This window comes from Rhizopus delemar, genomic scaffold, assembly GCF_000149305.1.
Source record: "Rhizopus delemar RA 99-880 supercont3.23 genomic scaffold, whole genome shotgun sequence".
In the NCBI taxonomy this organism is placed as follows: domain Eukaryota; kingdom Fungi; phylum Mucoromycota; class Mucoromycetes; order Mucorales; family Rhizopodaceae; genus Rhizopus; species Rhizopus delemar.
In genome coordinates this window covers 198,506-212,539 of record NW_027137849.1, presented here as the reverse complement: position 1 = coordinate 212,539, position 14,034 = coordinate 198,506, and the positions used below count along the sequence as shown (strand labels likewise).

At 34.6% G+C, this 14,034-nt stretch overlaps 5 protein-coding genes across 5 annotated transcripts; 2 read left to right on the top strand and 3 right to left on the bottom strand.

The window, feature by feature from the left end:
* Nucleotides 1-1,781: 1,781 nt before the first annotated feature.
* On the top strand, nucleotides 1,782-2,399 carry RO3G_16902 (uncharacterized protein; the record flags this gene model as incomplete). The annotated part of the gene is made up of 5 exons (XM_067671486.1): nucleotides 1,782-1,877; nucleotides 2,039-2,060; nucleotides 2,164-2,179; nucleotides 2,253-2,355; nucleotides 2,394-2,399. The coding sequence occupies 5 exons, from the start codon at nucleotides 1,782-1,784 to the stop codon at nucleotides 2,397-2,399; spliced, it is 243 nt and encodes an 80-aa protein (XP_067527587.1).
* Nucleotides 2,400-2,771: 372 nt separating this feature from the next.
* RO3G_16901 (uncharacterized protein) lies at nucleotides 2,772-4,460 on the top strand (the record flags this gene model as incomplete). The annotated part of the gene is made up of 6 exons (XM_067671485.1): nucleotides 2,772-3,191; nucleotides 3,268-3,528; nucleotides 3,599-3,772; nucleotides 3,830-4,053; nucleotides 4,201-4,263; nucleotides 4,445-4,460. 6 exons carry the CDS (start codon nucleotides 2,772-2,774, stop codon nucleotides 4,458-4,460), a joined length of 1,158 nt encoding a protein of 385 aa, XP_067527586.1.
* A 457-nt stretch (nucleotides 4,461-4,917) lies between these two features.
* Nucleotides 4,918-5,493, bottom strand: RO3G_16900 (uncharacterized protein; the record flags this gene model as incomplete). Its single annotated transcript, XM_067671484.1, has 2 exons — nucleotides 4,918-5,252; nucleotides 5,436-5,493. 2 exons carry the CDS (start codon nucleotides 5,491-5,493, stop codon nucleotides 4,918-4,920), a joined length of 393 nt encoding a protein of 130 aa, XP_067527585.1.
* Nucleotides 5,494-6,486: 993 nt separating this feature from the next.
* On the bottom strand, nucleotides 6,487-7,700 carry RO3G_16899 (uncharacterized protein; the record flags this gene model as incomplete). Its single annotated transcript, XM_067671483.1, has 3 exons — nucleotides 6,487-7,427; nucleotides 7,502-7,619; nucleotides 7,683-7,700. The coding sequence occupies 3 exons, from the start codon at nucleotides 7,698-7,700 to the stop codon at nucleotides 6,487-6,489; spliced, it is 1,077 nt and encodes a 358-aa protein (XP_067527584.1).
* Nucleotides 7,701-9,868: 2,168 nt separating this feature from the next.
* On the bottom strand, nucleotides 9,869-10,615 carry RO3G_16898 (uncharacterized protein; the record flags this gene model as incomplete). Its single annotated transcript, XM_067671482.1, has 3 exons — nucleotides 9,869-10,089; nucleotides 10,142-10,350; nucleotides 10,536-10,615. The coding sequence occupies 3 exons, from the start codon at nucleotides 10,613-10,615 to the stop codon at nucleotides 9,869-9,871; spliced, it is 510 nt and encodes a 169-aa protein (XP_067527583.1).
* Between the last annotated feature and the right edge of the window lie 3,419 nt (nucleotides 10,616-14,034).

Genomic DNA, 14,034 nt, shown 5'->3' with positions numbered 1-14,034 from the left:
TCTTCGATAAGAAGACGTATCAACTAAAATAACCAAATCCAATCCAATGTCAGGAATATTGCTAATCTTTCACATAATTGAAATAACGCGTAAAATAACGTTATTCAATTCAGTGAGGAATTCCCAGAATAAAAGATAATCTATGACAGACATACAAAAGAACAAATGAAAAGTTTTCATAATCATAATTATAGATAACACTTGCTAAAGTACCTGAATATTAGAAGAACGATAACAATAGAAGATATCAGGCCACTCACTCAATAAGATATAAATACCTGCCTTCAATTAGAATAATTTTTACTTTAACTTAAACTGAAATAAAGATCAGTCTCAAAAAGTATCCAAACTGTTTCTTGATCTTTGTTTTTACCTTTTCTTTTACTACTTAAACCATTATACAACAGTAACAAAATGTTAGCAGAGCTTCTTTATTTTATTATTATTTTATAATGTAAAGACATTTGCATTTCTATAAAGAATATTTGTTGTTAAATTATTGTTTTCAATTGAATAATGAGCTTTCTATTGCTAGACTCTTTTCTTTTTTTTTATCTTAGTCTTTTTTTTTTTACTTTGTCTTTTTTTTACTTAACTTTTTTTTACTTTGTCTTTTTTTTTTATCAAGTCTTTTTTTTCCCAAACACGACTGTTTTGTTACGTTCTGTAACACGTTTGTAATGACCTAAGCTAAAAACCACAGACTACCTTCCTAATATGTATTCTTCTGAGCAAAATAATCCGAAAGTACTTTTGATTTCCGCTTTTTGCCCTCAAAAATAAAAAAAAGAAGATATCGGTCTTTCAACGATAGAGAGGAACAGGATTTTCAAAAAAAGATCATTTGAAAAAAAAAGACACTTTTTTAAAACATGAGTAACTTTATGAATACTTACCCTACAAAAAAAACAGAAATACTGTTCAATTTCTTTATTTTTTCGCACCTAAATCTTTTTTCAAAATTAAAAAAGGTGCAATACAGCAAGATATAATGGTTTCTCATAAAAAATTATAAAATCTACGAATCTATGATTGTTAGGTCTGTTAAAATTCTACGTCAAAGCTCCTACATTATTTGTAGTGACGACACTGGAAATAATCGTGCAAATTTGTTAACAGATATATTATCAATCTTGCGAAAGAGCTTAGAATCGTGTGACATCGGGTAACTGATTGTTGATCGCACTGCCTCCTGTCTCTGCCACAAATCGTTTAAACCGTCGTTAATCTTTTGGTTAAGAGAAGTTACAAGATTTGTGGCAGAGACAGGAGACTGCTGGTACATTTATTCGTTAACTGATCTCGCAAGACGCAACTTCCATCAGTTATGTTATGGCTCCTGTTTATTATCCATTTAATATCTAATGGTGCTCGGCAGCCAATGATACTTTTCAAATCAATGCTTTATTTGTCTTTTTGCTCTTTTCTAAATCACTCATATTGCTTTACGTACAGGTTTTATTGACCACTCATATTGCTTTATATACTTCTTTATAGACCACTCATATAGCTTATATACTTCTTTATTAACCATTCATATTGCAATAAATATTGCTTCATATATACAAAAAAAACTGGGATTTGGTTTATAAAAATAGCTTTTTTTTTATTTAAATAAAATAATAATAACAATATATAGTATTTCTTTGCTCGTAGCGTTTTAAAAGTTTACTTGACTTACCTAATGTCATCAAAATAGCAGCATCTAATCTAAAAATACATCAATTAATCTCGTGGAACTCAAAAGGTTCTCACGAGAAAAAAAAAAGCCAAGCTCAAGGATGCAAAGACACAAGGATTCAAGGAATTGGGCACTCAAAGCAAAAGAAGAAAAGACATCAGTACTCAAGAACCAAAGCAAAGGCGAGAAAGAAATAGTAAAAGGCCAAAGCAAAGTAGCACGTATCTATAACAATTATTAGCTATTGAGTATACGTAATAGAAGTAATAGTACCTTTCTTTAGATAGGCCAGAAGACTAGCTAAGCTTATACCAACAAATAAAAAAGGAAGCAGCATGTATCTATGATAATTGTTAGCTATATATGTTACGTAGTAGAAGTAATAGTACCTTGCTTTATATAGCCCAGGACAAGAAACTAGCTAAGTTTAAAGCAACAAGTAAAAAAAAGAAGCAGCAGCATGCATCTATAATAACTATTAGTTATGAAGGATATTTAGTAAAAGTAATATTACCTTGCTTTAGATGAACCAGGAAGACAAAAAAAAAAGAAAAAAAACATGCCATCCAAGCTTATACCAACAAGTAAAAGAAGAAGCAAAGGTAGTCCTTGAAAAGAGACTTTATAAAGACCATTTAAACCACAAAAAAAGCGGGCAATACGATTTTACTAAAGTAAAAGTACCATTAGAACAGAAATAGAATATATATAGTATTAAGAACTTACCTTTTAGAAAGAATGTTTTTTTTTTTCAAAAAAAAAAGAAAAAAAAAGAAAAAAAAAGTACTTTTTTTATAGCCTCATTTTACCAGTGTTACAATTACCTACTATCGATTAAAAACAAGTTTTCTTTAAGATGGTTTGACCATTGAAACACTCAGAGAGGTTATTCATAAACAGTTTAAAATCTTTTTTATTATTATTATTCAAATGTAATATCTTTAACTGCAAAGGCTTTTTTCTTTTCCTTTATTTGCTTTTCTTTTTTTTTCTTTTTTTGTAAAACAAATAAAGTACTACCTTGCTTTTGTATACATCTTCAATTTATTTTGTACTCTTGTTTTTTCTTCCTTAAAGTTTATTTTAAAAAATGTCTCGTCGCGTCGCCACCCCTATCAGTGTCCCCAGCAATGCTCCCAAAAGGGCAAGAATTTCTATGAGCATTGCTGGGTCATCATTCACTGTTGTTCCTGCTTCTGTTGTTCCTGCTCCCGCTCCCACTTCTGCTTCTGCTCCTGTTCCCGCTTCTGCTCTTGCTCCTGCTCCTGCTCCTGCTTCTGCTTCTGCTTCTGTTCCTGTTGCAGGATTCAGTAGCTTCACAACTCCTCGTTTGGAGAGCTCTGCTGGTGCTGAAGCCATCCGAGCAGCCTCTGGTTTCGCACCAGATATAATGGCTGCTCAGATACAGCAATTGACACAATTGCTGCAGCAACAGCAACAGCAACAGCAACAGCAACAGCAGCAGCGAGCTTCAGAAGCTGAGGTCGACCAGGCCAAAAAAGAATGTAGTGTAAGTCTAGAACAGATTTATCAAATTAGTAATTGTAATTTAATACCTATATTTTATACCTTTCTTTGTGATGTAGAGCTATTTAGCAGAATACTACCGTGATTACGTTGTTGGTCGCAGAAGCGAATTTGACTTGGACGTGACCTTCGCCCACAAGAACAACAGAAAGGTCAAGGCCCTGTTATCTGAGCAAGTCAGGAAGCATCGTCGTTTTGATTTGCTCACCACTTCGCAAATACACACCATTATCAGGAGCAAGTATTCGTATTTGATGAGCAAGGCCAAGGGGAAGACAGTTGTTTCAACAAAAACAACCTGTCGTAGCCGTGTAAATACGGTGAGTATTTAATATTTAGAAGATTATATTATAAAATATAGAAAATGCTTACATTAACACCTTATGATAGAAACTCTCTAACAGGAGATCTATTTACATGGCTAACCCTTCAGCGTTCGACGCCCGTTTCCCGTTCGCTGGCAAAATTCTGACTGTTGACTGGACGTCAGATGAAGAAGATGGGCCAGAGGACGCGAACGGTCGTACGTTCGTGGTCAAAAGGCCATCATTTAGGAGCAACGAAGTAAGTAAAATGTTGGTAACAAATTTCATTTTCTAATATACCTTAATCAATCTACAGGTGGTGCAATTCCACGAAGAGTTGCAAAAAAAATACAAGGAATCCATGAAGAAAAAGGGGGCTCCACCAACTATTAGAAGAATAATAGAAAATGTTGAGGTGGAGTTCCCTGACAAGCTCGATGATACTGATTTTCCTTCCTGGGCTTTTTCTTCTCCTGGTCTTGGTTTTCCAACCTCTGTTTCTGCTTCTTCTTCTTCCTTTGCTGCTGCCAATCCAATGCAGTAGGCATTCTTTTTTCTTTTTTTTTTTGTTTCTCATTTTTGTTGTCCCTTCACAAATCCGAATAAAAATTTTTTAAAGAAAAAAAAAAAGAAAAATACTATTGCATGGGTTCTTTAGCTAAATTATTATAATAAAATATTAAATAGTGGTATTAATGGCATGGGTATATGTGGTTACATAAAAAATTCCGTCTGTGTCGAACTCAGGAGGTAAGAACGGTGATTATCAACATAAGGGCATACAGCAACAGGATTGAAAATTCTGTAGATTGGAAGTATATTGTTGCTTGAAACTGGATCAAATTGATTCTTCCACACTTGGATGCCAGTACCATCGAAGGTGGGAAAATGTTGAGTCGCATGGCTGTACCAATTGACGAATGCAAAATAGTGAATGGAATTGTTGAATGAATGTGAGAAAAAAAATGATATTTGGCCAATTCGTAGTTGGTTGTTCATAATGGCTTGAATATATGATGATGATGATGAATGATTGTCGGATTGTTGGTAACGTTGTCCAAGCAAGTTAATTTTTTTAAATGATTGTATAGTAGTAGTGATCGTATTAGGCATAGGTATTTCATAAGTATTCATATAGTAATTTTGTAAAAGTTCATAATGTTCGATGCATAAGTTTTGTTGTTTGATGTTGATTTTTGAATGAAGGGCCTGTGGTGGCAGAGGCTCACTACCAGTGATTGTCAAGTTAAATAGACTCGGTCCGTCTATGAATTGAGAGTAATCAAATGGCGTTAAACCACTCTCGTCATTCGTAACCTCGCCTATTTCCCTTATGAAGTTGATGAGTAGGAGCATGCTTTGATTGTTGGTGTTAATGAGCGTTGGTAATGAATGGATGATATCTTACGTATGAATGGTTTGGGTAAGCATAGTGGCATAAGTGGTTTCGAAGCCTGTCTTGTAATTGATATTTATTTTTTTAATATCGCCATTCAAGCGTTCAAAGCCATAGAGCCAAAATGCATAGGATGGACCAAAGTCCAAAAAGCATTCTTTCAAATGCATGTGCATATGCATATTTGGTGTTATTGATTCTTTTCCATATAGTCGAGCACAAGTCTTGCCAAAGGTCTTGAATAAGGAATGTGCAGCATGTATCTCTTCTGTTGTAACTACAGGACCAGTTACCAATCTTACTGCTTCCACGTAGCGCATCCAATTGGCAAAATGCTCACCAACTAATCTTTGCTTCAGCAGAAAAGGCGAAAGCACAACACACCACGTTCTCCATTCATCAGCTTTCATATTACCAAAGGTACTTTCAATCTTGCCTTTTTCGTTTTTTTTTTTTTTTTTTTTTATAACAAAAAATTAGTGTTCAGATTTATTATAGAATAAGTTCTTTTACGCTCGTTACATACTTTTTGGGATTTTAGAGTACTGTGAAGGAATGATAATAGAAGCTGATTCATCAGCCATGGCTTTGAAATCAGATGTGGTAAGCAGCCCGTGATCTACCCAAACTTCAACCATTCGTTTTGGCGTACCTAGAAATAAATTGTGCATGGGATCAACGGTTGTCAATCTCACGACATCAAAATACTCTAGTCGGTGAAGTTCACTCCATTTACTTCCTGTGTTCGTCTGCAGGGTTCGTTGTTGCGTAATGTGAGTGGCATTTAGCCAAGCATATGCTTCTTGGCGCTGCTGGGTATTGTTTCGCAGAATCCAATGCTCATCGTCAAAGTCTGAAAAATCTGGCTTCGTTGAATTTGCACCAGTACTGATTCGCGAAAACACAGTCGAACATTTGTTGCAGGTGCTTAGGATAGGGGGTTTTAGGTAAAAGTAGTATAACAACAAAGATAAAGAAATACTGTTAGAACTTGGTATCTCTTTATTAAGTTAAGATAACTAAGATTGAATATGATTAATTCTACATGTAAAAAGTGAGAGTATTTATAGACATGATACGGATAAAGAATTAGGACAGATTTATGATCAATTCGACAGAATAGATGATTACTATTTCTAATTATTAGTTTAGCCTGTTCCTAGCTTGTATTGTCAATTATGCTATTGGGATGGTTTCAGATAACTCTGGATGTAGGACTATTTAGGAGACGGTACGGATGAATATAAAATCCTCTAGTTCCGTGATTGGATATTATGGCTAATAATAATATCTCAGTTAGGATAAATGTTTGCGTGACTTAATGATGATCCGGTAAATAATTGTCATTCCTTATTCAACATGCTCATATTATCAATAAACTATATTACAACCACGCCATACATTTGACTGTGTGAAGTTAATATGAATAAAGCCTAATATAAAAATCTAATCAAAGTCTTTTATTGATCTGTGCTGGGAATAATGTTATAAATGATTCCAAAGTTATGTCAACATATTATTTAGGATCATATGAGATTCCTTTTACTAAAATAAAGTGACTATAATCTTATGTATCCTTAACAGCAGGCTTTGTGCGCGGATTGACCCATGAACCCAGCTACTTTGCGAGCTGCTGGTATATCACAGTTAACGGACATCAAAGCAACACGTACCATTTCACCGTTTCTGTTCTGGTACGTTGGCATCATTATACCTCCGTACAAGGTATTCAGCTCTGCAATCATTGGTCGCATGAAGTTCTGGAGCTGGTCATCCGTGGGCTCGCCAGGCCCAGGAATCATACCAACCAGGATGATGTTGGAAACCTTCATCCTGGAACTCCTTGGAAGGTTGTTGATTGTGAGATATACACCACCACAAGAGTAGTGCATACCATCACTAGGTTGAAACCAATCAACGTTCAATGAAACCATTAATGATCGACTTCTATTTACGAATGGTTCTCCAGCCGAATCAACAAGACTGTTCCACACTCTACCATCGTAAATATCGTAAAACACGCCTTCTTCCACATGTCGATGTCTCCATTCTTCGATTTCTGTTTCGAATGTTGGACGAACAAAGAACTTTTTCAACGTTTCGACAATTGAGTTGTACGGAAACTCGAGGACAGGCTTGAGGCTGCTACCAATAAAAAGTGAATTGCCGCATGGGTGCTCTTGTCTGTGAGGATTGTTCGCAAACCTAATAAAAGGGCATTGCCGGGTATGCAAACTTCCTGTGTCGTAAACACTTCTACAAAGAGAGCAGACAAGGAAACGGGAGACAGCACTACTGGCAGAGGAATAATTGACCATGTTACGAGCAGTGGAGATCTTTGTAGGAATCTCCATGCCATGGCCAAGAGCACGAACAAAGAAGGAAAGAAAGGCCAACAAGTCTTCACCGGCTTTCACCGAGAGGTGCTTTGCTTGAAAAAGCACAATGAACAACAGCAAAAGGTGACGAAGCTGCTGTTCATCACTCATTCTTTCCTCTTCGTCAATGCTCATTCCATCTACCAGATTGCAAAATAGAATTCAATAAATAAAAACTTTCTTATATAAAATGCTTTGTTGACTAATAATATACCTTCACTTTCTGGTTCAGGAATTGCTGAAGAGTATTCAATGGTTTCCTCCTCGTGGTCATTAGTTTCATTTGCTCTTCTTGATTCTGTTTTTTTTTTAACATTAGCACGGTTGTATTTCTGTTGGAAAATAAAAAAAAAACCTCTGTTTCTAACTCTGTCGATAAGTACATGGCCTCTTACAGTTCTCTTTGCAAGCATTCTATATCCATTGGGGTGTTTGATGCATTCAGAACAGGTGCAAACAATTTTGGTAGCGTTGAAGTTGTTCATGTTGTTTATAGTTTTTAAATTTGGAAATAGCAAAAAAATAGGTAGAAAGAGAAAACGTGCCTGATAAAAAAAAATGTTAAATTTCAAAAAACAAAGTCGGTGCTTAAAGTAACTTTTTTTTTTTCCCTGGCTTTGTTTCATGGAATACACTAGATGCTCAAGGTACAAAAGATAAAAAAGAAAGCTCAAGTTCTGGTCAAATGTAGGTTTATAAAAAAAAATAACAGCAACCAAGTCTAATGTTGGTTTCTTTTTTTTTCTTACATTAGGAATTCCTAATGGGACACATTCGGATGACGAACATGAACCTCATGAGCAAAGTTGTTCTTTCCAATACGATAAAACTATAAGAATAACAGACTTTATTGTTGCTTGTTACTGAAAAGTTATTTTTGGTAAAGAAAGTTGCCATTGCTCACATCTCTAATGGCTAATGGCTAATGGCTAATGGCAAATGGCTAATGGCAAATTACACCCATGTACAAACATAAAGTAAGTAATGAACTAGTATAAGCTTAAAAAACATATATCCTTTTATATTATTTGTCATAAAAAATAATAAAGCAATCTATTTACTTGATAAACAAAAGTGTTTTGTATGTATTTGTTAATTATAACTGCCTTGTAACAAAATGTTAGCAGAGCTTCTTTATTTTTTATTCTTTTAGAATATACACGTATTCTTTTTTTATAATGTAAAAGTAGTTTGCATTTCTATGAAGTGTACTTGTTGTTAGATGATTGTTTTCATTTGAACAATGAACCTTCTATTGCTAGACTCTTTTTTTTTTCACTGTCATGTTTTGACATGTCAATAAGATAACAGTCTTATCATTCTAAGCTAAATCTTTACAAATGAGTTTGAATAAGAATAGATCCTGATAATTACCAACTGCCCTGAACAGCCAAGTTTCACTTTCATCTCAACAGTTGATTATTTACATCAGTTTATAAAATTTTTCTTATACATGTCAAATCATATCGGTCGTAACTATCTCTTGTCATTTAATCTCAGGTCTTGCTCAACTAATATAAATAGCCTTGGAATCTTTCTTTAATAAAAGTATTCGACTTTAGAACTATTGTTTGGTCTCGTTAATTCTTCTTTTTCATATTTTAAATACTTAAAAACACTTCATTCACTTCGTCTTTTTTTTTAACTTAGTCTTTTTTTTTTTTTACGAAGTCTTTTTTTTTACGAAGTCTTTTTTTTTTTAACTTAGTCTTTTTTTTTACCAGGCCATTTTTTTTTCCCAAACACGACTATTTTGTTACGTTCTGTAACACGTTGGCTAAATGAAAGATTTACCGTCCATCTCTTTGGAAGCCTATAGCGGCGCTAAAATTGAGCGTACAGACGTATGCTATACATCATTCGAAAGCCTGGGTCGTCTATTTTAGATGATGTAACATTAATTTCCAAAAATGGTAATATGCGGGAAATAATTAGGAAAGAAAACAGGCGCTATAGGCCCTGATTTTTATAGTTATCAATGAAAAATTTTTTTATTTATTTTAAGCACTTCGGAGTTTTTTTACGGGCGTACTAGGTGCTGAGGTATCATTTTCATCAGATTCGCTATCGGAATCGTCATCTGAGATAAAAATAAATGGCTCTTCATCGCCCTGATCACCAGTGGCATCTTCAAAGACGGTTGTGAGCAACGATACCAATGGACCTTGGTCGGCAATGCCTGCTCTGGTGAACGACACTTGCGAAAAGCAAACACGCATTGCCTTCCAGTGATTGCCAGCATGTTTTCTTCGCTAGATGAATTCCACTAATTTCCATGGCATCATCGATGCTGTGCGATGACGGCTGGTCACTCCTCGTTTGATACCATTCCAAGTACCTAATAGCAGGTTGTTAGCATTGTTTAAGAATTCTATGATCTACAGAAGTATGTACCTTCTATTGTGTTAGTGCAGGCACCTGTCTTTGGATCGCGAAATGTTTTGGAGTGATTGACCGTTTGAACAACTAAATTTCGGCTTGGATCGCTGTCAATCCCCTTATGGCCTTTCCAGCAGTCTACCATGACAAGTGAGCCTGTAAACAAGGGTTAGGTGCACTGATCATCAAGTATATACATATTTCAAATGTTACCATCCTTAGCAAAAGTATCGATTATGAGCTTTAAGGTATTTTGGTTGCGGTTAGGTACCGTCAGTAAGAACACCTTACGTTCGGGCGTGCGCTCTACACCTCCAACAACCCAAACACCGTCTACCCTCTTTCCCTTATTGTACTTTCTTTTACCAAATTTGCTCTCATCTATTTCAACAACAATTGGCTGTCCATCACTGCCAACCCTACCTAAGTATGACTAATTAATTACATACTCTGATATCAACAAAGCATCATGTACCAACTTGAACATCTTCCATTCGAAGATCTGCCTCCATTACTTGATAGATATCTTTGACAATGCTGCGGACAGTTGGCAGGTTAAGTCCAGTCATGGTAGATATTGTTCCGTTTGGAACTTGCAGCAGAAAGAGATACACTACTAACAGTGTTTGATGGATAATTGACTTGCGACCTTGAAAGAAGGATCCATCCAGGTAAGAAATACGGCTACGACCGCACGCACAGGTGGTTGAGCCGCATCGCCAAAAGAATCCATCCCTGCTGGACTGGTTCAAGCGCATTTCGGAGCCTTCCTTGCACTTGCGCGATGAAAAAAAGGCACCGTTCTCCTTCAAGTAACTTTTACCAGTTGCCTTTAGTTATTTTCCCTCCCACTTAAAAAATAAACTTACTTCAATGTACATTCAGCCGTCATAGTTCTTTCAGCGATGTATGCAAGAGTTGGCATGTTGTTAGCAGCGTTAGAAGACATTGGAGATTGATAAAACTGATAAAAAGATGAAGGAAAGAAAAAAAAAAAAACAGAAATAACAGGCCTTTTTATATTTTTTTTACATGTTTTGTTATCTGTCCGAAATCAGCCGATAGATAGGCAGCATCTCCGCAACGGGAATTCGTTTTACCATACAGAACCGATAAAATTTTTCCGAAAACTTTTGATATTTCCAAAAAAAATAATAAGTTACTTAGACCCAAAAATAATGCAAAAAGTAGACTATGTTTGCTGAGCGTCTACCGGGAATCGAACCAACGCCTTTAGAATGAGAAGCCATTAGCATAACCCAACAACCACAAATGTTGATTTGCCGATTCTCGTTTCGCAAGCCTTTTTGTCATACAATTTTTGGTTTTTGGAGCTGTTTTTCTCGACCTGCAGAAGTCGTATCTCGGTCCGGACTTTTTTCATGACCTTCTACTTGTCATCCCTCTTGAGTGAAGTAATGAACAAGGAAGAAAAAATGACTGTTCTTAGTAGATCTCGCAATTGGCCAATTTTGGCTTAATAAACTCCGCTTAAAAATGATGTAATCGTGTTCTGTGACCCCAATTACCATATTAATCATACCAAACTCCGCACGCGGAGTTTGTATATATATATATAGTAGATGGACGGTAAATCTTTCATAGATCCTAACACGTTTGTAATGATCTAAGCTAAAAATCACAAACCACCTTCCTAATATGTATTCTTCTGAACAAAATAATCGCAAAATGCTTTTGATTTCCGCATTTTGCCCTCAAAAATAAAAAAAAGAAGATATCGGTCTTTCAACGATAGAGAGGAACAGGATTTCCAAAAAAAGATCATTTGAAAAAAAAAAGACACTTTTTTAAAACATGAATAACTTTATGAATACTTACCCTACAAAAAAAACAAAAATATCGTTAAATTTCTTTATTTTTTTCGCACCTAAATCTTTTTTCAAAATTCAAAAATGACCAATACAACGAAAGTTACATCTTTTCTCCAAAACCCATAAATATCTGTCAACCAAAAAATGTTCAATCTTGCGATATGCTTTATCCAATTGGAACGATAATTTGCAGTGCACGTGATTAAATGCAGGACGAAGAGATGGATTTAGCCACATATCAGGTAGTGATAATGTACTAAGGGAGGAGATATACTTTTTGAAGGACTTGTATAAGACGGTAAAGATATATCCACTGAAGTTGCCTATTTGATTTTCTATTAATTCACTTCAAATCGAACGAGAACCTAGGCCGACTGAAAAAACCTACTTCGAGCAATTGGTACCAGAATAATAAGAGAAACACCAAATAGATAAAGGCAAGTGTACGTTATAAGAGAGAGAGAATAAACAAAGATTTAAGGGAACCTTGAATATTCCAAAGAAAGAATAAAAATTAAAGTAAAAAAATAGGTCGATTTTTCCCGATATCCTTTATTCAATAACAATTTACAAGACTTTATATACTTTTGCAAATGCATAAAGTATTATCAGAGAATCAGTAGCATAAAAAAAAATAAACAGATCAGGACATGGACGAGGGTAACTGATGATAAGGAAAGAAAATAAAACATCAGACAAAAGAAACGTCAAATGGAAGAGAGAAAACAAAACATATGATCTGAGCGAATGTCATCGGAAGAAGCACCCAATGTATATCGAACCACCCAGCTAAACCTAGAACCTCACCGACCAAAAAGGAAAGTGCACCCCAACTGTATATGGCCATCAATTCACTTGAGCTCCGCCAGCAAGTTGTAGGTCACCTGATCAACCCAGGGGTCCTCCTTCAGTTGGTGTCGACTATACCCGTTCTCCACTATAGACCATTCAGCCAATCATATTTCCCGTAGCGCTTCGCATAAACATATCTCCCACTGCAAATGATTGGAGAAAGTAAGCGTTCAGTTTTAGAATAATTGAAGACAAACACGCCAAAGATCATGCAAACACACAATATTTTATGGATGTTTTAAACGTTTTTCGCGGCAGTGCAGTTAACGTTTAGTATTCATTAAGAGAGCAAGTGGAAGTCATTTAGCATTCTTTTACCAGAGCAGTCGACACGTTTTACTCAATACTTGCCAACGTTTGGGCAACGAATCATAATTTTTAAAGCATTTCTTTATTTGTCCTTTTGTTCTTTTATCGACCGCTCATATTGCCTTATATACTTCTTTAACAACCACTCATATTGCTTATATACTTCTTTATTAACCATTCACATTGCAATAAATATTGCTTTATATATACAAAAAAATAGGGATTTGTTTTATAAAAAATATCTTTTTTTTATTTAAATAAAATAATAATAACAATATACAGTATTTCTTTGCTTGTAGTGTTTTAAAAGCTTACTTGACTTACCTAATGTCATCACGATAGCATCATCTAATCTAAAAATACATCGATTAATTTCGTGGGACTCAAAAAGTTCTCACAAGAAAAAGAAAAAAAAAAAAAAAAAAAAAAAAAAAAAAAAAAAGCCGAGCACAAGAATGCAAAGACACAAAGGATCAAGGACTTGAGCAATCAAAGCAAAAGAAAAGATATCAGTACTTAAGAACCAAAGCAAAACCAGAAAAAAGATAGAAAGAGGCCAAAGCAAAGCAGCATTCATCTATAATTATTGGCTATCGTGTATACATAGTAAAAGTAATAGTACCTTTTTTAGATAGACCATGGGAAAAAAACTAGTTAAGCATTATCAACAAGTAAAAAAGAAGCAGCATGTATCTATAATAACTATTAGCTATGAAGGATATGTAGTAAAAATAATATCACCTTATTTTAGATGAACCAGGAAAAAAAGAAAAAAGAAAAAAAAACACGCCATCCATGCTTGTACCAACAAGTAAAAGAAGAAACAACTGTAGTCTTGAGAAAGAGACTTTATAAAGACCATTTAAACCATAAAGAAAGCAGGCAATACGATTTTACTAAAGTAAAAGTACTATTAGAGCAGGAATAGAATATATATAATATTAAGAACTTACCTTTTATAAAAAAGAGAAGAAGAAAAAAAAAAAGAGAGAAGTGCTTTTTTTGTAGCCTTATTTTTACCAATGTTACACTTATTCACTGTCTATCCATGTTAGAAATCAAAAACAGTTACTTTTCATGTAGTTTATATTTAATTATGTCTCAAAAGATAACTTATACATTGTTTGAGCAAGTTTTATTACTTGAGTGCAATATCTTTAACATGGAGAGTATTCTTTTTTTCTTTTTTTTTTTTATTTTAGGTTAAAAAAAATTCGGTCTTAACGGACTACAGCAGTAAAGCAGCTTTTTTTTTCTCCCTGGTTTTGTTTTATGGAATACACTAGATACCAAAAGTACAAAAGATAAAAAAGAAAGCTCAAGCACTGGTCAAACGTAAGTTCATAAAAAAAAAAATAACAACCAAGTCTAATGT